The 25,016-nt window shown below is 36.4% G+C and overlaps 1 protein-coding gene across 1 annotated transcript in view; it reads left to right on the top strand.

Moving 5' to 3' along the window:
• The window catches only part of SKIC3 (SKI3 subunit of superkiller complex), a 90,386-nt gene that overhangs the window by 2,430 nt on the left and 62,940 nt on the right, over positions 1–25,016 (top strand). The window contains exons 2-16 of the mRNA XM_068980348.1: positions 902–1,045; positions 3,206–3,297; positions 3,682–3,757; positions 4,281–4,421; positions 7,845–7,943; positions 8,053–8,161; positions 17,098–17,238; positions 18,039–18,140; positions 18,974–19,113; positions 21,067–21,153; positions 21,237–21,340; positions 22,101–22,227; positions 22,725–22,904; positions 23,212–23,336; positions 24,240–24,493. Of these exons, the coding sequence (XP_068836449.1) occupies positions 902–1,045; positions 3,206–3,297; positions 3,682–3,757; positions 4,281–4,421; positions 7,845–7,943; positions 8,053–8,161; positions 17,098–17,238; positions 18,039–18,140; positions 18,974–19,113; positions 21,067–21,153; positions 21,237–21,340; positions 22,101–22,227; positions 22,725–22,904; positions 23,212–23,336; positions 24,240–24,493 (1,921 nt within the window). The remainder of the gene's footprint in view (positions 1–901; positions 1,046–3,205; positions 3,298–3,681; positions 3,758–4,280; positions 4,422–7,844; positions 7,944–8,052; positions 8,162–17,097; positions 17,239–18,038; positions 18,141–18,973; positions 19,114–21,066; positions 21,154–21,236; positions 21,341–22,100; positions 22,228–22,724; positions 22,905–23,211; positions 23,337–24,239; positions 24,494–25,016) is intronic.

Below are 25,016 nucleotides of genomic sequence, written 5' to 3'. Positions count from 1 at the left end.
AACGTTAATAAGACTTCAGAGTTTGGAGCTTAGCTTTGGTGCTTACCTCATGGGTGCTGGTTTTTTGGGAGGTAGCATTATGGGATAGAATGGAGCTTGAGCTGTATATTGGTGACATTGCTAGAAGTGTCACGTGGCCGCACATAAGACTAATAATCTGCCTGCTTCAACTCAGAAGTGTTCTTTTTCTCTAGAATATGTGAAACCTTAGGAGCTAATTTGATTTTAGCTGGTAGTTTTGTGTTCCTTTCACTGGAACGTCTTTGCTTTCCATTTCAAACTGTTTCACCTTAGCGAGTGGTTGTTACTTCTGTAAGCAGTAGCTCTCTGTATAGTTTTTGTTCTAGTTGACAGGTGTTGTTTAAACATTCATCGCCACTATTTCTTTTGAACATATTTGGTGCAGTCACATTGGAGTCAAAATACTTTCTTAGCATATAATTTCAATGAAAATATCTATCTGTTTAATATGGGGAGATGCTATCGTAGGGGAAAGAAAATACAGGAGTTGGATAAGGGAGTTGGATACAATATGGAAAGTAGTTTTGTAAGTGACTAGTAGCAGTGTGCTGTAGAGGGTGGTAAGAATAGTCTTAATTGTGCTTTTTATACTTAGTGTTGTTCTCAAGGGGCAGAGGGAGGCATTTGGCTGAGGCACAGGGATTACTTGGGCATCTCTGTAAAACATGCCTCATGTTTCAGGCCCCCTGCAGTCACTGGTCCAGTCCAACTCCCCCTCTCTTTGAGGAAACTGGGGACCAGAGAGGCTGAGTGGTATTCTAAGATCACCAAGTTAGTGGTAGATCCAGATTTCCTGACTGTTAGGTAGACTGTCTTTGATTGTTGTTTGTCTACAAGTTTCTAAAATGTAACAACCGTCTCTTTTAATTTTTTCAACCAGACAGTGTTAAAACAAGAGAAGAATAACTATAATGCCTGGGTTTTTATTGGTGTTGCTGCAGCCGAGCTAGAACAGCCTGATCAGGCCCAGGGTGCCTACAAGAAAGCTGCTGAATTAGAGCCGGATCAGCTACTAGCTTGGCAGGTATGTAGACATTCTTTTTTTTTTTTTAACTATGTTATAGGAAAGAACTTTTTACAAAATACATGTGACAGCTTTACAATAAGCATTTAGATCTCCATTTACCCAGTGTAAGAGAGAAGAAATTAAATTTATTGATCTCGTAAACTTGAAAGTTAGTTGGTGCCAAGCATGCTGTTTGCTACTATTTAACATCTAATCCAAAGGATTATTTGCAAATGTTAGGACAGAAATTGAAACATGATTATATAAATCTCCAACTTAATTATGTATACATATGAGAGACTTATCAAGAATATTCTTTATGCTTATCTGAGGGAAAAGATGGTATATTAATGTGTTTTTTAAAAAATAATATGAAAAAATTTGAAATTCTGTATCTATAAATATGAGTTACATTCTTTTTTCTTATTTAATGGTCTCTGTTTTTTACTTGGCTTCTCCAGCTTTTTCATGTTTAATGACTTTGTTTCATGTCTCAATCACATCTTAGAAACTGTGATTAATAGGAGGTAGAAGACTCTGGAGAACATGAACCTGTTTGTCTCAGGTTCACATGAACAAGAACATGAGTAGGTTGTCTGGTAACATCTCTCTGATGCCAGCTTTTATTGTGTACTGATTGGTTTAGGATATCTATCTTTATTTGAAGCAAAAATGATAATTTCCACAGAGTCCTTGGATTTCTTTCTTTTGACCATGTGGAAATAGTGTTGTGTGGTAACACCTTAGGGGTTAAAATTGCATAGCAATTATTAAAAAAGTATTTTTTGTGTGAAATACATTTTCAAAAGTAAAGAGAATGATGAAATGAACCACTCTGCCCATCTGTTGGGGTCCAGCCTCGGCAGAGTCCAGGGATACCCTCAGGATGGACGATGTTGGCAAATAAATGAATGAATGAATGAATGACACAGGGTGACCAAGCTTCGGTGAGCGAGGCCTGTAACTTTATTTTCAAAAGGGACTTTTATACTTTGACTTGTACACAGAGGGAAATGAAAGATGCAAGGTCATGCAGAATCAGCCCAAACACTCCAGCAGTTTTGCCCTTACCGAAACCAGGATTTTTTTTGCATACTTTTCCCATAAACAATGTTGTGTATATTATCTTCTGGCCTTGGAGGCCTGTGAACATTTTATGGCCCTCTTTTGATAAAGGCTGCTCAACCAGAAAACTTATTTTCCCTTGAAAAGAAGTGTTTTTTTCTTTATATTTCTAATCTATGTCAACCTCAAAAAGTAATAAACAGAGTTACATTTCTCATGGAGCAAAGGTGCAGTGAGTTACAACAAAGAACCAATTAGCTCAAAGGTCTGATGTGGTTAATTCCAAGGTTACTGCTTGTTTTTCTTAAATTCCAACTATGTTAACTAATGCACTCCCAGGTGCACAATGGATAAGGGATATGGGAACTTGGCAGCAAGCATTGGCTCAACAGTGAAATCCTACACTACCACTGTTCTAATAGTTTTTAACTCTGTGAAAGGTTCTATATTTTTAGGCTTTCTGTGCCTTTCACCGTTGGGAGGCTGTGAATAATCATATGCGTAACTGAAAGAGTCTGGATAAACCTGTCAGATAAGCTAGAAAGCCATCAGAGGGGTTTGAATTGAAACACTCCTGTCATGTCCAGGAGACTTATTAGCTAAAGCCCTAAGTTAACTTTTTCCAGAGAAAGGTGGTCGGGGACAGCCCCCTGTTAATGTCAGAAGAGTTGGTGAAAGGCGTAAAATAGTAAGACAGACAGATTCTGGTTTTGGGGTAGATGCTCGAGCAGGTCCAGGGGTCTCTCGAGTCCTGAAGCCTTGGTTCATGGTTGAGATGGCCCAGGGAGTCCCTCGAGTCCTGAAGCCTTGCTTATCAGGTCTCCTTCGCATGACTTTGTCATGGGTGGGATCTCCCATGCTGGCTCCCAGCACCCATCATCCAGTTTCAATAAAAACCTGCTCATGGCCAGTGTTATTCCATCTGTACTTGCACCCACTCCCTCCTGCCTCCAGTTATTTGGAGGCAAATCTCAGGTGTTTTATTTCATCTGTAAACTATAATAATCTCTATCATAAATAATCTTTACAGTAGATTGTCACTTTACTTAGCAAAATAAATGTGAGCACACTAGATGTCTTTGGAAGAGTAATCACTGCTGTTTCCTCTTTTAGGGGTTAGCAAGTTTGTATGAGAAATGTAATCACATAAATGCTAAGGATGACTTACCTGGTGTTTACCAAAAACTCCTGGATCTGTATGAAAGGTAATCAGTGTGTGGGGAAAGGCTCGTTTCTTTAACCGCTTGAAGTAGAAAAAACTGATTAAAATTATATAGAAGACATTTACTGGGAATTGGAAATTATTTTTCTTTCAAATTATTGTTACAGAATCTCTTACTTGTGATAGAAACAGTAATAATAGGGGGGTAGACTAATTTGAGAACTTTGATATTATTTTTAGTCAATATAATAGAAGATAATTTTTTTAAACCTTTCTTTTTTAGAGAGGCTCATTTTATGAAATTTTGTTGTAGTGTGATAGAGGATATGTTCCAGTAGTATTATTTTGGGGATATTTTAATTTTTGTGTCTTAAGTCCTCAGTTTTTTTCATTAATCAGATTCAAAATCCTCTTTTTCTATTCTAAGTGTTGATAAACAGAAGTGGTGTGATGTCTGTAAGAAACTGGTGGATCTGTATTACCAAGAAAAGAAACACGTAGAGGTTGGTTAATGATTTGCTTGGGTAGTAAATTTCTTTTAATAAAACCATTACTAAAAGGAAGCGTTCATTTAGCTTAAGGAAACATTTAAAAAATTAACATATGGTACGGCATCAAAACATATGGTACAGTGCTTTGAAAACTGTAAATTGGAATTCAGGTATCATAACTTCCAAACTTTTTTGAAACTGGGCAGGGATAAATCAAATAAGTAAAAGTGTATCATCTGTAGAATTCAGTGACTCGTTTGTGGTGTCCCACTGCTGATGCTGTAAGTTGTGAGGACTGGGGCATGCAGTCATTCCTGCATGTACTCTGGTGTCTCAGTCATACTTCTCATATAAGGACTGTGTGGGTTTGCCCAATCATCCTGTTTTTTTTAATGGAATTCATAATAGATGGAGCTCTCTGCTTTTGCAATTTTTATGTATTAGTAAATAAAAATGTTTTTATTTGTAGATTTAAATGTTTTTAATAGCGTTTCAGTATTTTAGATATAGTAACCATTTAAAATCTCCTTGATAGGTGGCCCAAACATGGCACAAATTGATAAAGACACGACAGGAAGAAGGTGCAGACAACCAGGAGCTTCATCAGCTGTGGAGGAAATTGACTCAGTTGCTGGCTGAGTGCACTGAGGATCAGAATAATGAGACCCAGCAATTGGTACTGAGCCATGTACTCCCCACAGTTTGTATCACGAAAGTTGATCATTCAGTTGAATTTAGAAAATGGAAACATGATGTAATACAGAAAAACACCGTATGTCAGACTAGATATTTTAAATTCATAGAGGCTCTTCCTGATAAAGTAAGAATTACAGGCCTACAGTTTCAGACTAAGTCTGGACAGAGTGGAAGTGGTATTCAGGGTATCAAAATTTTATGTCCTTGTATTCACAAGAATTCACACTGTATCAGTTACTTAATAACTGTGAAGAAACAGTGAAATTGACTTTTACATAACTGCTATTTCTAAAAAGTTGTACCTTAAAGGTATGTTTCTTCATATTTCTGAACTAAGAGTACTAAATTGCTTTCAGGTTTAACAATTAGAGCATTTTATTTATTTATGTATTTAATTTTTATTGAAGTATTAACTGGTTTACAGTGTTGTGTTCATTTCAGGTGTACAGCAAAGTGAATCAGTTGTTCATATCCATATATCTACTCTGTTTAGATTCTTTTCCCATATAGGTCATTAAAGAGTATTCAGTAGAGTTCCCTGTGCTAGATACAGCAGGCCCTTATTAGTTACGTATTTTGTATACAGTACTGTGTATATGCCGATCCCAGTTTCCCAGTTTATCCCTGCCCTGCTGCATTTCCCCCTGGTAACTGTAAGGTTGTTTTCTACATCTGTCTCTTCTTCTGTACCATTTTTTAATAGATTCAGCATGTAAATGATATCATATGACATTTGTCTTTCTGCGTCTGACTTGACTGTCCTCAGTACGACGATCTCTGGGTCTGTCCGTGTGGTTGCAGATGGGGTTATTTCATTCTTTTTATGGCTCCGTGATAGACCATTGTGTGTATGCCTGCATCTTCTTTGTCCGCGCCTCTGTCGACAGACGTTTAGGTCGCTTCTGTGTCTTGGCTATTGTAAATGGTGCTGCATTGAGCGTTGGGGTGCATGTGTCTTTTTGCATTATGGTTTTGTCCAGATACATGCCCAGGAGTGGGATTGCTGGATCACATGATAGTTCTGTATTTAGTTTTTTAAGGAACCTCCATGCTGTTTTCCATGTGGTTGTACCATTTTATGTTCCCACCAACAGTGTAGGAAGGTTTCTTTTCCTCCACCATCTCCAGCGTTTATTGTTTGTAGGCTTTTAGATGATGACTGTTCTGACCAGTGTGAGGTGATACCTCATTGTAGTTTTGGTTTACATTTTTCTAATAGTTAGTGATGTTGAACATCTTTTCATGTGCCTCTTGGCCATCTTCTTTGTATGTCTTCTTTGGAGGAATGTCTGTTTAGATCTTGCACTGTTTTTGCTGGGGTTATTTGGTTTTTCTTTTTGTTGTTGTTATTGAGCTGCATGAAGTGTTTGTATTAAATGTATTTTGGAGATTAATCCCTTGTCAGTAGTAGACTATTATATTTAAAGTGTTTATATTTAGTATTTAAATTACTTATTCCTAGCAGTATTCCTTTTTAAACTGCAGCTTTTCAAGTAATTGAAAACAATTTTTAAAAGACTATTAAAAAACCATCGATTTTGAACTGTAAATGAAAAATATTTTCATCATTCTATTTTTTATGTTTAAAGGTAAACTTAATTTCTTATTATAGTAAATAAGCACTCAATGTACACTTGTTAAATTGAATAGAACTTTAAAATGTTAACAATTATGGATTTTATGCAAGATTGGAAGCACATTTCTTCATTTGTTCACTCACTCATTTGTTCCTTTAGTCAGAAAGTATGGGGAAACTATTACTGTATGTCAGGCAATGTCCTAAGTGCTAGGAATGAAAATATGAGAATAAGATTTTCATTAATTTGTATATTGGAGAATTAATCCTTTGTCAGTTGTTTTATTTGCTATTATTTTCTCGCATTCTGAGGGTTGTTTTTTCACCTTGTTTATAGTTTCCTTTGCTGTGCAAAAGCTTTTAAGTTTACTTAAATCCCATTTGTTTATTTTTATTTCCATTACTCTAGGAGTTGGGTCGTAAAGGATTTTGCTCTGGTTTATGTCAGAGAGTCTTCTGCCTGTGTTTTCCTTTAAGAGTTTTATAGTTTCTGGTCTTATGTTAAGGTCTTTAATCCCTTTTGAGTTTATTTTTGTGTATGGTGTAGGAAGTATTCTAATTTCATTATTTTGCACATAGCTGTCCAGTTTTCCCAGCACCACTTGTTGAAGGGACTATCTTATCTCCGTTGTATATATTGATTTACTGGTATATAGGTTCACTTGTAGAAAGAAATTGAATGGTGACAAAATTAGGTGATTTATTGATTTCTCTTAAAACACATCTTCATATTTGACTTCATTATTTCTTTAAAATAGTATAGGTATCAGAGGCATGCTGAAATAAGTAAAATTAAAAAAAAATCCACTGTACTACTTCATGAAAGAGAGTTAATTATATTTATCATTTTAAGAATTAATTTCTAGCTGTTAAAAATAGGAAAAAAGTATTGGGGGGTAGTTATTTTCACCCTGAATGCTAGTGATACTCTGCTTCATTTGTGTTCAGAGAAAAAATTTGTCATATATTTTACATATGGATTAATTTCTTTACTATGTTTTTGAACCTGTTGTGCGTGCTTGACTTTGTTAGGCTTCTTTTTTTATTTTCTTCAAAATCATTAACTTTATCAGAGCAGTAAAATTTTATTTATTTATACAGACTTTATGTCATTCTTTACAAAGAGAATTTGAGATGGTGAACTATATTATGAATTTTCATTATACAGTCATGGAAATTCATTTTGAAAAATGCGTAACTTACATAACCAAATAAATGGTACTCTTTAAAAGTGCTTGCCTTTTGTATTCAGGTATTGCTGTATTTGCTGAGGAAACATTTAGAAGGCTTCTTTTGGAATTTTCTTCAAAGTCAGTTAATAGTACTGTATAAAAAAATGATCTCATTATAGTTCAGTCATATCTCTGATTTTCTTTTACCAAAAGTATGACTTCAGAAACATTTTGTTTTTGAGATTGAAGATTTGCTATTATGAAGATGTTCCAAAGACTGTATTGGTGATTTCAGAAGGGATGTTTTAAAAGTGATCTGAGCAATAGAAGCTACACTGACCTATGAGACTACACCTCTTAACTACTTAGTAGAGAGCAGCAAGCACTTATGAGAATGTTTCATTAATGCTGTTAAGCAATTTATAGTTGTCCCTTATTTGTTCAATGCAGTCTGTTGGCTAGTTGGAGTTGGAATGTATTCCAAGCTTATACATTTTTCCCCCTCATTGAAATTGTCAGGGCCAGACAATAAACATATCTTCAGTTACTAATTGAGGGTGTCCTTTGTATAAGCGAGTCTTCTGTGTTCAACTATTTGTTACATTTGTCACTTAAGTAAACTACAGATGATAGCTTTTTTGTTTCTTTGTTTCAGCTTTTAACTGCTTTTGAGAATGCACTGGGCTTATCAGATAAGATTCCTAGTGAAGATCACCAAGTGCTTTATAAACATTTCATTCAGTGTTTATCCAAAGTAAGTTGATTTTTAAAATCTCTAATATGACTTTTCTATTCTAATTAGGGAAGTATTCATAAATATATTTTACTGCTACTCAGTTTCTTTTTCTTTTTTTATTTTCAAGTTTCCTCATGAGACTGCTAGGTTGAAGAAGGCCTGTGAAGGAATGATAAACATCTATCCCACTGTACAATATCCACTAGAAGTGCTTTGTTTACATTTAATTGAATCAGGTAATTTCTTCTCTATTATATTGTGTGTCCTAGAGTTGTGAGAGTAATGTTGCTGTCAATCAAAAATTGCTTTATTGCCTGTCACATGTAAGGTATTGTTTCAGTATTTCTGGACATGAGAGGAGGTATGATACTTAGTCTTTATGCACATGAAAAGGCTAAGAAATACAGGAAAGTATAGTGACTCAGGGAATTGTGAGCCACTGAGTTCATTGTTGATTAGTAAGTTCTTTTGGAAGGTGGGAATTGGAGGTCTTGAATATTGCATAGAAATTAGATGAACAGGAGGAAGTGAAAGATAGTCCCCATGGCATGAGCAGAGATATGGAGCTAGGTGCAGTTTGGGGGAATAGTAGAATAGTTTTATTTGCTGTAGTAGAAAGACTAACGAAGATCTGTTTTGGTTAAGTAGTTTAGACTGTATTACATAGGGCTGTGAATGTCCTGCAGAAGATTTTGTTAATGATAAGGGTTCTCAGTGTTGATGTTATATCGTATGTCAGTGTCCACAAATACATTGTTAAATATGATAAAGTAATGAAGTTTGTGAAAGATCTGCTTTTCCAATAAAACAGCAGAATTCAAGTCAGAGAGTGTGTCTTAGTGTGTGCTCAGTGCTTTTGCTTCATGGTGTGCTTTCTCTGGGGGAAGAGAAAGAGGTGATGACGGCTAGCCTGCTGGGAATTGCCACAACTTGCAGCTGTAGGTGTCTGTGCCTGTCAGTTTACAGGATGTTGACTATATTGGTTTTCACAGCAGCTGCTGTCCTTTTTTGCCAGGGTCTGTGCTGAATAGGTGCTTTAAAAATAACTTGAATATCACTCCTGTCCGTATCTGTATTCACCTGACACAAATAAAGTTCATCGAAGTCAGTCTTTGGGATGGAATTAACAGTGCCAGTACCAGTGTGATAGTGATTGTGAGTTGGTGCAGAGCTTTCCTAAGCTAAGTTTTTTCACTTTGTTGCTAAATGAGTATATATTTGGGAATGCTTTGTTACTGACCATCACATATTCCATAATTGAAAAATGGTCGAAAATTACTGCTAAGGATAATTGAGGGAAAATTCCTGTTACAGAAATCTCATTACACCAATCTTGACTCTGCCTACTCTGGCTTCCCCTTCTAAGTCCAACTTGTATTTTTTCCCCTCTCGTGCCTGAGTTGAAATCCTGAACTCTTACCTTCAGTCTTTGATTTTTCTGTGGTGAGCAGTAAATGGATCCCCTTCTCCTTACTTTAACTGAGTCCAAGATAGACGTGGAAGAGCACTTTGCTCTAACTTGAGAAAAGCAGATGTTGTAAGTGTTTTGCGTGCTCACTTGTGGCCGATTCTTTGCGACCCCTTGGACTGTATCCTGCCAGACTCCTCTGTCCGGGGAATTTTTCAGGCAAGAATACTGGAGTGGGTTGCCATTTCCCCCAAGGGATCTTCCTGACCTAGGGATCGAACCTGCATCTCTTGTATCTCCTGCATTGGCAGGCGGATTCTTTACCGCTAGAGCCATGTGGGAAGCACAAAAGTGTCGTAGAGTAGCTTTATGAAGTATAAAGTCTTTAACGTGGTATGCTGGATATGTTGTACAGAAGATAGACTAGGTTGGATAGAATAAGTAATGCTAAGAACAAATGAACTATAGGAACAAATGAACTGGGAATACGATAGCAACTGAAAGTAACAGGTGAATGAAGAAAATAGAGATTTTTTTAGAGGTGAAGGGAGGGAGAAATCAATTTTAATTTGGGGCTTTCCTGAAAAGTTGCACTAATATGGAATGATGGTTTGTACAAAGGTAAGTTGTTGAGAGGAGGTGTTAACGGGTGTTCACAGGGGAACGCTCGTCAGGGTTTGCTCACGAGAGATCAGTACAAAGGCTAGTTTTAAGACTTGGACACCATTTGCATGTAGGTGGAAGGGAATGGAATGGACAACTTCAGAGGATGCCTGAAGAGCAGAAACATGTATAATGTGCCTTGTGTGGAAAGGGAGGAAGGGGGGAAGAAGGAAATGGAGGACAGAGAAGTGAAGAGGTCAGAGAGGAAGGTGGGGGACCTCGATAAAAAGCAAGACAAAAGGCAAGGAAAGCATTTCACAAGGGGGATCAGTTTTGAGAGATTGAGCAACTAGCTTTATGATTAAGAGGCCTTTAGTAGGGCTGTCTTTTTTAATCAAAATGAGTGAATTGAAACTTAGAATACATGATGGGAAAAGAATAGGAAGAAGTGGTGAGCAGGTATAAAGGGAAGCAATCCAGGGACGGACTGACTTCAGTTAAGGGAGGGGAGGAGGAAGCGTGAGAAGGGCATAATAGACTTCTAGAGGAGAAGGGGAATTGCAGTGGTGCCATCTGGAAGGAGAGTTTCAAGAAGAAAGAGCTAGTTGACATTATGGACAATGCCTTGCAGTCAAGGAGGAGGATGCCTGCTGAGAGACTTTCAGTACAAGAAGCATGCTTAGAGCTTGTATGTGTGGTTTTTTATTTTGTTTTGTTTTCCTCTAATAGGAAGCATAGTTCTAAATCACTCAGTTTCTTCAAATTTTAACTTGAGGCCAGTGTGTTCCCAAGATAAGCGGACTGGTTTTCTTTATCGTGTAGCCCCTGGTATCCATCCTTCAGCCATTTTTCTGCGATTATAGTTGTGATTGATAAACTCATGGCTGGAGTTCACCCTTTTGTTTCTGTTCCTGTTCAGCTATTAATGGCTTGTGCCATTCCCTCATTCTTGACCTGCTCACATGAAGATACTCTGGCTTTTCCTTTTGGAAACTAATTAAACATTTTCTTAATAGGCACATACAACCCTGTAATGTGAATTTTTCAAGTAAATATGCCTTCATATCCCCAAAAGCCTACAAAATTGTAGAAGTGGGATCAACAAGTAGTTTGCATGTAAAGCACTTATCCTTCAATTAAAAATGAACTAAAAAACAAAACCAGACAAAGAAAAAAGTAGTGTGCAGACTTTTGCCTATAAATTCAATACTTGACAAAGTATTTTAGTAAAGAGATAGCAAAGGGGTTATGCTGTTTGATTAGAGAGGATGTTGGTTTACGTGAAAAAAAAATCATTCTCAAAGAGGTTTTGAGGATGGGTAATTTGCAATGGCACCCCACTCCAGCACTCCTGCCTGGAAAATCCCATGGACGGAGGAGCCTGGTGGGCGCAGTCCATGGGGTCGCTAAGAGTCAGACACGACTGAGTGACTTCACTTTCACTTTTCACTTTCATGCATTGGAGAAGGGAATGGCAACCCACTCCAGTGTTCTTGCCTGGAGAATCCCAGGGACGAGGGAGCCTCTTGGGTTGCCGTCTATGGGGTTGCACAGAGTCGGACACAACTGAAGCGACTTAGCAGCAGTAGCAGCAGCAGTTTGCAGAATTGAAAGACAGATCTATATCCTGGCAAAGGGGCGTGGGTTGGTGGATATTTATCCACGTGGGACAGCTTCTTTTTCTGCTGGAATGTTAGTTGTGATGGTTTGAGAAATGGACCAGTGCAGACTTGGACACGTTAGATACAGAAGGTGTAGCATTATTCTGGGGTGAGAGCTGAATAGTTAAGGCAGGACAGTAGGAAATTATCCTTAATGGTTTCTTTCTTTTTTATATTTTAATTGCTCCTTGAAACCAAACTTTCTGTATTAAGAACTTTTGAAAATCTGGAAGGCCTCCTAAAGGCTGATCTATCCTCCCCCAGAGTACTTCAGTGCCTGCAGAATTTGCTGCTTCAACAGCAGTTAATCACTGGGTTCTTTTCCACTGAGGACAAATAGATTCCATTCTCTTTTGTCCTCCTTTGCATGTCGAGGCTTGATGTGTTTTCAAAATGACTCCGTTTATAAAGTTTCACATATCAAGTGAATAGCTTTCACAGTCGTCACCTGATGAAATGTTACTTCATGCTAAATGACCTTTTTTGATTTATTTTATTTTGCTTTATTGCTGAAATGGGGGAAGATAAAAAAGACTCGGTTCTTCAAACAGAAAAGAGTTTAAGATTTTGTGTTCTAGAAATATTAGAAAATCCAGGTGGAAATAAAGAAATGAGTACATGCTGTTTTTCTCCCTCCCAAGCTAGGTTATTTAAAAAAAAAAAAGTTTTGTAACACTGATGGATTTCTTTGGGATGTCAGAAATAAAATAGTTATTAAAAAAAAAAAACACCTCTTGCCTTTTTTTGTGATAAACTTTAGGAGACAGAATTCTTATAGCTATTACTTAGCACCTCCTCTGAACCTTTTCAGAACATCTTTCATCAGCTCCATGTCTCGCTTGCCCTGTTTATTTTTTTATTTGGCTGTGTGGGGTCTTTGCTGCAATGTTTGGGATCTTTAGTTGTGGCATGTGGGATCTAGTTCCCTGACCAGGGATCAAACCCGGGTCTCCTGCATTGGGAGCACAGTCTTAACCATTGGACCACTAGGGAAGTGCCTCTTACTTGCCTTATTGATAAATAAAGGTAATATTGCCAAACTGTTTCAAAGTCACTGAATCTGGAATCTTGGAATCTTTTAAATGTTAAAAAGAGCAGATAAGTAAATGATTTTCTATTCAGATTAATGAAATCTGTTTACTTTCTGGTTTTGTCTTCAACATTTGTATAGGTAGTATTTTCAATAAGAATTAGTATGGAGAAGTGGATTGAGAGTTGAAGCTGGAATATTCCTTGTCTCTTTACACAGGATCACTAGTGTTATTACTGTTGATGGTTTTTGTGAACACTATAGAGAAATCCTCTAAGTGCCACTTGATCATATGTAGAGAGTATGTTCTTAAGGGCTTGACATGAATATAGTTTCCTCAAATCTCATTTTGTTTCTATAATTGTGCTCCCAGATGTTAACAAAGGGAGCATGTTAGAAAAATTCGCCTTGTTTTAAAAGGTTTTCGTGTTGTTCCTGGACTTTTGGAAACTGTTTTCATCTACTAGTCACACTTTACTTACCCTCAGTGTGGATGGATGATCGTTGGAAAGATGCCTGACTGGCTTGTCTTCTTTTCATCCTAGGTGTGTTTTCTGTAATCAGGGCAGTTTTAATAGCCAGGATAGCCTCTCATGAATTGTGTTTTTAGGGAGTAAGAGAGTTTTGACTCAGTTGAGTAGAAATTGAAGATAAAATTTTAGTACCCATTTTATTTTCTTTTTTAGAATGGTGACTGTTTTTAATTTTCCATAGTAATTCTCAGCCATTTACCTATTCATAGAGTCCGCCTTTTGGGACATCTGTTATTACTGTATTAATTTTTTAAAGTTTTTCCTTTTAGCTGTGCTGGGTTTTCGCTGCTGTGTGGGCTTTTCTCTGGTTGCAGCGAGTGGGGACCACTTCCCAGCCGTGGTGTGAGGGCCTCTTGTTGTGGTGGTGTCTCCTGTTGTGGAGTGTGGGCCCCAGGACACCTGGGCTTCAGCAGCTGTGGCATATGGGCTTAGTGGTTGCATCTCCCGGGCTCTAGAGCAGAGGCTCAGTAGTTGTGACTCATGGGCCTTCTGCTCCGCAGCACATGGGATCTTCCCGGCTCAAGGACTGAACTCATGTCTGTTGCACTGGCAGGGGGATTCCTCACTGCTGAGCCACTAGTAAAGCCCCATAACGGTATTTTTAAAAGATCATTACAATATTTAATGAATGTCTGCCATGTGCAAGATACCGTGCTAGTCCCTATCTTTCAGAAATGACTGTGTAGTTACAGAGACAGCAAAGGCAGGGTATACCTGTCATAAAGCTAATAATACAGTTGGCATATGGTATTAGCAAATACTGTAGACTGGTGGTTCTTAAAGTATGACCTCTGGACCAGGAGTATCAGTATCACCTGAGAACTTGTTAGAAATGCAGATTCTCAGGACTAATAGCAGACCTAACTGAATCAGAAACTTTGGGAGTGGAGCTCAGCATTTTTGGTTTTAAAAAGTCCTCTATGGAACTGGAGGAATCAACCTGCCTGACTTCAGGCTCTACTACAAAGCCACAGTCGTCAAGACAGTATGGTACTGGCACAAAGACAGAAATATAGATCAGTGGAACAAAATAGAAAGCCCAGAGATAAATCCATGCACCGATGGACACCTTATCTTTGACAAAGGAGGCAAGAATATACAATGGATTAAAGACAATCTCTTTAAGAAGTGGTGCTGGGAAAACTGGTCAACCACTTGTAAAAGAATGAAACTAGAACACTTTCTAACACCATACACAAAAATAAACTCAAAATGGATTAAAGATCTAAACGTAAGACCAGAAACTATAAAACTCGTAGAGGAGAACATAGGCAAAAAACTCTCTGACATAAATCACAGCAGGATCCTCTATGACCCACCTCCCAGAATATTGGAAATAAAAGCAAAAATAAACAAATGGGACCTAATTAAACCTAAAAGCTTCTGCACAACAAAGAAAACTAAAGGTGAAAAAACAGCCTTCAGAATGGGAGAAAATAATAGCAAATGAAGCAACTGACAAACAACTAATCTCAAAAATATACAAGCAACTTATGCAGCTCAATTCCAGAAAAATAAACAACCCAATCAAATAATGGGCCAATTAACTAAATAGACATTTCTCCAAAGAAGACATACAGATGGCTAACAAACACATGAAAAGATGCTCAACATCACTCATTATCAGAGAAATGCAAATCAAAACCACAGTAAGGTACCATTTCACACCAGTCAGAATGGCTGCGATCCAAAAGTCTACAAGCAATAAATGCTGGAGAGGGTGTGGAGAAAAGGGAACCCTCTAACACTGTTGGTGGGAATGCAGACTAGTACAGTAGAGAACAGTGTGGAGATTCGTTGAAAAATTGCAAATAGAACTGCCTTATGACCCAGCAATCCCACTGCTGGGCATACACACCGAGGAAACCAGAATTGAAAGAGACACGTGAACCCCACTGTTCATCGCAGCACTGTTTATAATAGCCAGGACATGGAAGCAACCTAGATGTCCATCAGCAGATGAATGGATAAGAAAGCTGTGGTACATATACACAATGGAGTATTACTCGGCCATTAAAAAGAATACATTTGAATCAGTTCTAATGAGGTGGATGAAACTGGAGCCTATTATACAGAGTGAAGTAAGCCAGAAAGAAAAACACCAGTACAGTATATTAATGCATATATATGGAATTTAGAAAGATGGTAAGGATAACCTTGTATGTGAGACAGCAAAAGAGACACAGATGTATAGAACAGGCTTTTGGACTCTGTGGGAGAGGGAGAGGGTGGGATGATTTGGGAGAATGGCACTGAAACGTATAATATCATATATGAAATGAATCGCCAGTCCAGGCTTGATGCATAATACTGGATGCTTGGGGCTGGTGCACTGGGACAACCCAGAGGGATGGTACGGGGAGGGAAGAGGGAGGGGGCTTCAGAATGGGGAACACGTGTATACCTGTGGCGGATTCATGTTGATGTATGGCAAAACCAATACAATATTGTAAAGTAATTAACCTCAATTAAAATAAATGAATTTATATTAAAAAATAAATAAAAAGTCCTCTAGGTTATTCTGATATCTAGTTTAGACAATAGCACTGGATAAAATAGAGGGTGGGACCCCAGTGGTTTGCTTTTGGAGGATGTAGGGTGTATGAAACTAGGCATGTCTATTCTTGGAATTCATGTTTATAGAAGCGGTAGAACGTGTTGACAGAAGGAGAATTCTTGTCTAGAAGCAGGCTTCTTTTTTCTGGCTTATTAACCAAAGTAATATTTCTTCCAATTGATTCTCACATTTCACCAAACAGTATTGAAGTTTTAATTCTTTAGCCATTATGAATTCTGTGAATCTTTGGTGCTAACTTGGACTTCTAAGTTAATATGTAAAATATTATTTAAGGATTATGCATTGTTGTATGTTTGGTTTTGAAATTTTTGTGTAAATATGTAAGCTACATGGTATCATGCAAAGAATCCACCTTTAATATCTGTTGCTGAAACAGTGGTTCCATATGTGGTTTGTTACTGTCTGTTTTACATAGATACATAAGCATCAGGTCTTTTTTCAGTTAACCTGTTTTTATTTATTCCCTTGTTTATTGCTTCAAGTTGTAAATTACTGTCTAAATTACTTTTTAAGAATTTTCTTATGTGATTAAACAATTTATTAAAGTGGTGAATGGTATTCACAGTTTATTCTCAAAACAGAAGCCATCTTTTCCACCTGTTTTTCTGCTTTTCTGGGAACAGGAATCTTGAGATTGATTGTGGTTTGAGGAAATGGAAACATAACAGAACCTACAATGTTTTCTAAGCTAATTTTTTTACCAAAATAAATTCAAAATGCAGACATTGAATGAATACTACGTAAGCTTAACTGTTAACTTACATAGGAAAAGGAAGTTTTGAAAGCATACAAAAATGTAGTGCTGAGCTTGTCAGCCTGAGAGTGTGACTCAGTCTTTGTACAGGGCACCATGCGCTGGATGAGTCCCCTGCATCTGGCACCGTGGGTGTCAGTCTGGCAGCACATTGTTGTCTAAGGAGAAATTCGCGAAGATTCTGTCCTTTGACAAGAATTCCTTCATCTAACAACCAAAATTGTTACTGCTGAGTAGAAAAGGGAGACCTGGTGTCAAGCGGTGGCTGAGTCTTAGCATTATGACAAGTAGCCATAGGTTTCTTGTTTGAAACCTGGAGTATGACAGCAGGTTTGGTTTACTGATACTGCTGTGACTAAAGTGGTTTCTACTTCTGGTATTTAAGAAGAAGGAACATGATTTTTAAAAAATGAAATGTTAATATTTTCTAGATTCGTTGATCTATTTAAGTTTTGAATTCCTGGAATCAGAATTTGGAGGTGTATGTAGAAGACAGCTTTTGAGATTTAAGTTTTCAAAAACTTAAATCTTAAAATGATTTATGGTGCATAGGTTTTGGCACATATTGGTATATGTATGCTAATAACTTTTTCTTTTAATTCCAGGAAGTCTTACTGATGAGGGAGAACAGTATTGTTGTAGACTAGTGGAAATGGATCCCCAAAGTGGCGCAGGTCTCATAGGTTTAGGCATTAAAGCATTACAAGACAAAAAGTACGAAGATGCTGTTAGGAACTTAACAGAAGGTAAGTGTATGGTGTGCAGTGTATAACATGAGGTATAGGTGTTAGTCAGCAATTATTTATCTTTGGGCCTTTCTTTAAGGAATATATATATTTAGGATAGAAGCAAAAAAAAAATGTACATACATATTCTGGAATCTGCTTAAGTTTGAATTCCAACTCTGTCATTCACACATTTCAAGACCTTAGGAAAGTTCATTAAACTCTGTGTCTTATTGTTTTTATCTGTAAAATAAAGTTAATGTCTCCATCCTTAGGAGGCTTTAATTTAGTCTTGCCCAGTATGATGTTTCTGGATGAACTTTCATTCAGATTGAGATCTGAGTGACAGATAGAAAGCCTGGCGGTGGGGAGGGTGCTGCGGGCCAAGAGTTGAGATAGGCTTAGATGAGAGAAGAGCTGGCATTCATGGCACTCAGGGAGATTGGAAAAGGAAGTCTGAGAACAATTGAGGCTGGAAAGGGGCCTTATAAACCTTGCTAAGGAGTTTGTGTGTTATCCAACTGGGAACCATTGGAAGGTCTTAAGTATAGGGGTTTCATAATCCCATATGTATTTTTAGAAATATTCTGGCTACAGTGTAGAGAATGAATTTGAGTAGAGGGCAAGCACTTGCACTGATCTGGGATGGATGATGGAGATCCCAACTGGAGTGACGGGCATGGAATCAGTGTGACTTTGTGACTGTTTAGATATGGGTGACAAGGGAGAGGGGAGGATACTGATTTGGGAGTGGGTGGTGGGGCTGTTCACCTCAGTGGTAATGGAAACCTTGGACTTTGTGATTGCTGTTATCTTCTTAGGGATAAAGGAAAGCCCCCTCTGCACAGCTGGATGGTATCATCTGGCAGAAGCCCAAGTCAGAATGCATAAACCTAAGGAAGCTGTTCTTTCATGCAATCAAGGTATTCCTGACATCTTTAAGGGTGGCCAACCCTGCTGCTGCTTGTCTTAAGGAAGAATGATGATGGTGCTTTATTTTGTATTCTGAGTTGACAGCTAATTTAAATTTTATTGGGGAGATTAAAAAAAACCCATCAAGTCTGTATGCATGTCTACTATTATATTTATTTTTAAACCGACAGTGAGTATTTTTCCAAGGTTACCTATAGTTGGAATTTCGATAAAGTCAATTTAGGCTTGTGTGGTGATGCTCCGTGTAATAGGGAAGTTTCTTGTGTGTTCTACAACCTTCACTCCAGTGTAGCTTCTTGATTCCTCTAATGTAGATAATAAGACAAGGAAAGGTATCTTCGAGCTTATTTGAATATGCTCACATGGGTCAGTTGTGGGTGTCAGAAATCATGACAGCGATTCACTGCTCTTGACCTAGTTGGTGACCTTGCTTCTGCAGCTGAGAAATAATTTACCAAGGTTTGTCCTAATTTAGCTTCTTTACCCTTCCCTTAACTTTAATGGGCTGTTTTTGTGATAGATGCTTTGGCTAAGGGTTAACCTCTGTTATTTAGCAGATATAGACAGCCATTGTTTTGTTTCAGGATGTTCAGTTTTATTATATGTTATGTGAAGATAGAGGTTTTAAATTTTGATCTGTTTTAAATTCAGGTATTTTCATAAAGAGTTCAGGGAAGAATTTTTATTTAGCTTTGAATTGTTCTTCATGTATGTTATTTCAACAGTTTATTCGTAACTGTACCTGTAGTTTGTTATGTTACCCTTAAGAAATAAAAGTGAAGTGTTTTGGTTGTCTTGATTCAGCTCTCTTTCCTTTTGTCAGCTCTGAAGAATATAGATAATCTTGGTGTGTCTGGTGGCAGTCTGCATCAGAAGAATCTTTGTCTTCGTTTGAAAGCAGAGGCTTTGATTAAACTCTCAGATTATGAATCTTCAGAGGAAGCAATTCATACTCTTGATCAGGTAGTCTTATCATCGAATTTTCCCTTCATTATTAATATTTAGTTTCTGGTCAACTGGGCATCAACCATTCTCTCCTTGCCACAAATAGTTACTTAGAAAAATTTTGTGTTAGAGGTATGAATTCACTAAATCTGCACTTCTGTAAGTTATTTACACACTTGGAAACTCCTCAAGTTATTTGTTTGCTTCTTGGTTAAGTGCTTACAATGTTTTTCTTATGATGCAGTTTCTTTCTTATTCTTGCTTTTATCCTCCTTTTCACTTTTTGCCCTCTGGGGTTATCACTACTTGATTATTATTAATTTGAAATTCTAAATTTTGCCCTTCAGATAATATTTCATAGATTATTGACAAGAATTATTAAAGACACTAGTAGTTTCATGATGCCTTTAAAGGTATTTTTCAGATAAAGGCAATTTTTTTTGTAAAATTGAAATTATATCACCCAGTATATTGCAGAATTTTTAATTTTTGTAAAAAAAGTCCTTGTTTTGTATATTTCTGAGGGCTTTGCATTTCATAGTATTTCTTTAAAATTAGAACAGCTGTCAGAATCCTTCAAGACCTAGTATCTTATTTTCTTGTTTCTACTTGTCTTCTTGTCTTCATCAACAGTGTGTTTTGTGTGGATGCTTCGGAAAGGTCTTTCCATGGTTGTTTTTTTTTTTTTTTTTTTTTTTACAAAAAAGAAAAGATGAGTTTTTGGAAGAACTGGTGGAATCCAAGTCTGAGACAGAAAATGTACAAGAAGAGCCCAGAACATCTTATAATGCAAGAAATCAAAGAAATTATAAATGGTTGTTAGAATTATCTCCAAAGGGTTCAGGAGCTAGCATGCATTGATTTTTGCAGACTAAAGAGGGGAAGCTTTGGGAACTAGTAACTGCAGTAGATGAAAAGACATCATTTATATTTAAATCCTTATGTTAATGTTGATACCAAAAAAATCAATGAAGCATGCTCAATAAAGTGCATCTTTGAAGGATGCTAAGGAAGCAGTTAGAATGAAAAAAGTACCCTTTGTATCCTTTATGAACTGTTCCTCAGAATAATCAAATAGATAATGAGAGAAGAATCTTCTTTTTGTTAAATTATGCCACTGAGTAAGGAAAGAAGGAATGATAAAATCAGGAAATCACTATTTTGCAGTCTGAAATGGATTAAAACATCATGAGAAAAAAGACAACTAGACGTAACCTGGTGCAGGTACACACGAGGTATTCTTGCCAGAGCATCAAACCTAATCAGATCAAACTTCTAGACCTACTGATTTATACAAGATACAGGGGATCAGGTAACATGTCAGTACCATGAGAATATATTCATCAAATGCCAGACTCGGAGAAATGATGACAGTGGCCTGTATTTTCGATAGTAAGAGAGGAAAAAAAAGAGATGGAAGAGAAGTCTATAAATTAAAAGAGACTTAAGAGACATATCAACCAGTTGAAATGTATGCCCCTTATTTAGATTTGATTAAAACAAATTGTTTAAGTATTTTATGAGACAAATGATAAATTTGAACACTGGCTAATTATTTGATGTTAAGGATGTATTATTGGTTTTGCATATGTGTTTATGATGGTAGTGTATTATGTTATTAAAAATAAATTTATTTATTAGATATAGATACTGAACTGTGAAGTGAAAATTTATAATTTGGGGGTAATCTAAGCAGGAGTTTGATGAAATGAGTAGAAAGACAGATGGTAAAATATTGGCTTTGAGTTAATAATTTTGAAACTGAATGATAAGTAGATGTGTGTTTATTATGCTATTCTCTAACTTTGATATATTTGAAATTTTCTTTAATGAAAAGATTACAAAGAATGAAAGTGTTAATAGTGATAGAAATCAGGACCTCTATCTGAGTCTTTATACTTTGATCATAAAGCAAACTCTGCTGCATTGTGTTGTGGGAAATTTATAGCAATTCTTTAAATTATTTTCTAGGTTTCTGATGCAAATAATATACCAGGACTTTTGGTTCTCAAAGGCTTGGCCTATCTGAACAAGGGCTCATTAGATGAAGCTTCGAAGGTTGGTGTTTTCATTTAAGCTGAATTTTTAAGTTAAAAATTATTTTTGTCTGGATATGGGATTGATAGATATATACTTTATAGATTATGGAAGACCTTCTCTGTTCTTACCCTGACCTAACTGAAGCACATGCCCTGGAGGCTTTGATTCATTTTACCAAAAAGGACTATCTACAAGCAGAAAAATGGTGAGGATATATTTAGATTGCTCATAAATCTAGACATGTCTTAATTTATTATTTCTTGAAAATTCGAACCAAAGGAATTTGATAAAGATTTTCATTGTTGTTTTTGTTGTTGCTAAGCTGTGTCCAACTCTGTCATCCCGTGGCTTGTTGGCTCCTCTTTTCTCCACTCTCTTCTGGAGTTTGCTCAAATTCATGTCCAGATAAAGATCTAGTTTTGCATAAATTTGCTCTTTGTAAGCCTTACTATTTTTAAAAAATGTATTTTTTTTATATAGCACAGTAACTATGGAAAATTTCATGGTGGATTTTTGAAATCTCATTAGCTAATCATAATGTTTAATAAGTATGTGTAACTGTTTGGTTTTAAGTTCTTCTTTAAATATTTTTTTTTTTTTCTTCATGGTTTAAATCCTAAGTCCCAGTATTAATTGCTTAAGTCATGTCTGACTCATTTCGGCCCCATGGACTGTAGCCCACCAGGCTCCTCTGTCCATTGAATTTTACAGGCAAGAATTCTGGAGTGGGTAGCCATTCTCTTCTCCAGAGGATCTTGTGGACCCAGGGATCAAACCTGGGTTTCTTGCACTGCAGCGGGTTCTTTACCGACTGAGCCACAGAGGAAGCCACAGCTTGTTTCTAGTTTGACATCCTGAATCACTCAAACTTTTAGTGGTCCACTTAGGGGTCTCCTAATTGTTTCAGTCTATCTACCTACCCATCTCCCTATCTAAATATGCCATCCTTCCCTTTTGTGACTTAGTTTTCAGCAAGCTCTTGAAAAAGATGCTGAAGTTGCTGAATATCATTATCAACTTGGGTTAACATATTGGTCCATGGGTGAAGAAACAAGAAAAGATAAAACAAAGGCTCTTACCCACTTTTTAAAGGTAACAGATTCTATTATTTAGTTCTTAGTTGAAATGAATTCATTACAAAATCATAAATATTGATAATCAAATAAGTTAGGTACTTAAGATTACTCTTTACTGAAAGAAAACCTTGGAAAACAATATTGCTTTTAGGTAATTCTCCTCTGCTTTTATCAGCATATGAGTCTTACATACTTCTCCATGTTTAACGTATATTTTAGGTGTGTAACATCTACAAGTTTTGCATCCCTTTCTTGATTCATATAGTCAAATTGATGAAATAATAACTCAATTTCACATTTTTTAAAGCAAAGAAATAATATTTTTATGCTTACTTTTCTGTAAGTAGTGATGGCTAGCTTTCATGTCTGCTTTAAATCTTATGTTAAAGGATGTTTTGGCATATTGTATATTTAATTTTTTTCTTTAATCTGTGTATTTGTGTGTGTGTGATTTTAAAGGGACCCATCCTAACAAACTTTAATATTCTGTAATTATCATTTTTTTTTTCAAAGGCTGCCAAACTGGATCCATACATGGGCAAAGTTTTCTCCTATTTAGGTCATTATTACAAAGATGTAGTAGGTGATAAAAATCGGGCCCGTGGATGTTATAGGAAAGCTTTTGAATTAGATGACACCGATGCTGAATCTGGAGCTGCAGCAGTTGACTTAAGTGTCGAGCTTGAAGAGATGGTATGTCTAATAATTTAAACACTTTTGTCTTTTATTTTATTCTGAGTATAGAAGTAGAAATATTTTTATATGTGTATTTGAAAGTTACTTTTTATTTTTAGATGCTATAGAAGTATTTGTGCCACTGCTTATAAATTGAGTAAATTTTTATTGGCAGATACTGAGTTGCTTAATGTTCTAAGTGTGGTTCAGTATATACCAGTTTAAAAAATCAGAAGTGGTAAATGAAAATATATCTGTTTACATAAATGTTCAGTATTTTTTATAATATTTAATATCTCTAATATTAGTCTTTTCTTTTTGTTAGGAAACTGCCTTAGCTATCCTGACAACAGTCACTCAGAAGGCAAGTGCTGGGACGGCAAAGTGGGCCTGGCTTAGGCGAGGCCTGTACTATCTGAAAGTTGGTCAGCATTCCCAAGCAGTGGCTGAGTAAGGCGCCTTTCTATATTTAACTTCTGTTAGCCTCATGTTTCCTTAAATTAAACTCCATTGGTATCCAAAATGAACTGACAAGTTGCCACCCACCAGATTGTATTTTAATTGAAGAAGTAGCAGAATTTATTTATGGTTTATTGGCTGTTACTATCTGCATGCACTGGAATTACAAAACTGAATTAACTGATGTCCTCATGTTAAGAAGAGAGAGAGACGTCCAGTCAAGTAAAGTCTTAATAGTATCATGTATATAGTAGGTTCTTAGTATAAATTTAAGGAGTGATAATAAGCCAAGGTCAGTATCTTTGTTTTTCTTGTACCTACAAGCATTGTTTTGGGGCAGGAGAGAGATTAGTAGCTTGAAGGGCATTTGGGGCAGCTCATTTTTAGTAGTTTGTCTTGAACCGTGTAAAGAAAATGTATTTGAATCAAAGTTGTTTCTGATTTATGTTAATACCTAGAATACAGGCATTTGAAATTTTCATGGATATGGAATTTGATCTGAAATTAAAAGTATGCCTGTTATTCCCATTTTTCAACTCTCATATTTCTTGGTGAGGGCTTATAGACTGTGATGTTCAGGTGTATACCTGTTCTGGTAGGATAGGAAATTGGAGTTCTCCCACACAGTCAAGGAAAAGAAATTTTGGTGGGCATTTCTTCAAAAAAATTTTATTATTAGTCATCCCAAAACTACAATAACATTTCTTACTATTAAAAAATTCACATCATAAAAGGAACAGGTATACCTGCTTTAAATAAATATGGGTTTTCCCTTTCATTCATAAGGGAAACCATGGATATGTGTGATTCAGTTAAATTACTTTGTATTTTCCTTTCAGGTGTGGAAGTAGTTTTATCCCTTTCACTTCTCTTACTCTTTCTTGAAATTCTTAGTTTACAGGCAGCATTAAGGGCAGACCCGAAGGACTTCAATTGTTGGGAGTCATTAGGAGAGGCATATTTAAGCAGAGGTGGCTATACGACAGCCTTGAAATCCTTCACAAAAGCCAGCGAGCTGAACCCAGAATCCACATACAGTGTGTTCAAGGTGGCGGCAATACAGCAAACCCTCGGCAAATACAAAGAGGCGGTAGCTCAGTACCAGCTGATCATTAAAAAGAAAGAAGATTATGTGCCTGCTCTGAAAGGTAATTCCTTTTTAATAGCTCCTTTGACTTTTTGTGATGCCAAAGTATAAAATCGTTGAATAAATTTCTAAATGTATTGAGTAACTTGAAAAGAACTTCCTTAGTCAATCACATGTGTTCAGTAAGAACATTTTATAGGATAGGTTGTTACATAGGTCTGAATCTAGAAAGGTCAGATTTTGTCTTGTGACAGTTAATAAATGGTAATGTGATAGAGATACAGCTTTTAGATAAATAGCATGATAGGTACTGGATCTAAAAATTAGATCTCTAAAACAGGAATTTTCCTACTCTTGTATTTTGATAATTCACTATATCCTCAGAATATCTTAAAAGGTTTTAGTTACTTTGTAAGTTATAGAGCCTCATTTTTTTCAGTTTTTGAACTTTAGAGGCAACTTTCATTGTTTTAATCATCTAAATTAATTTTAGTTCCTTTATAGGTATCTATTACTTCTTATTTTTGTAATTTAAAGTAAAACACCACCACCCATATTTTATTACTTTTTAAATGATTATTTCT

The sequence above is a fragment of the Capricornis sumatraensis genome, chromosome 9, assembly GCF_032405125.1.
Source record: "Capricornis sumatraensis isolate serow.1 chromosome 9, serow.2, whole genome shotgun sequence".
NCBI lineage: Eukaryota > Metazoa > Chordata > Mammalia > Artiodactyla > Bovidae > Capricornis > Capricornis sumatraensis.
Note: the sequence above shows the minus strand (reverse complement) of the source record. Positions and strands in the feature narration are given on the sequence as shown.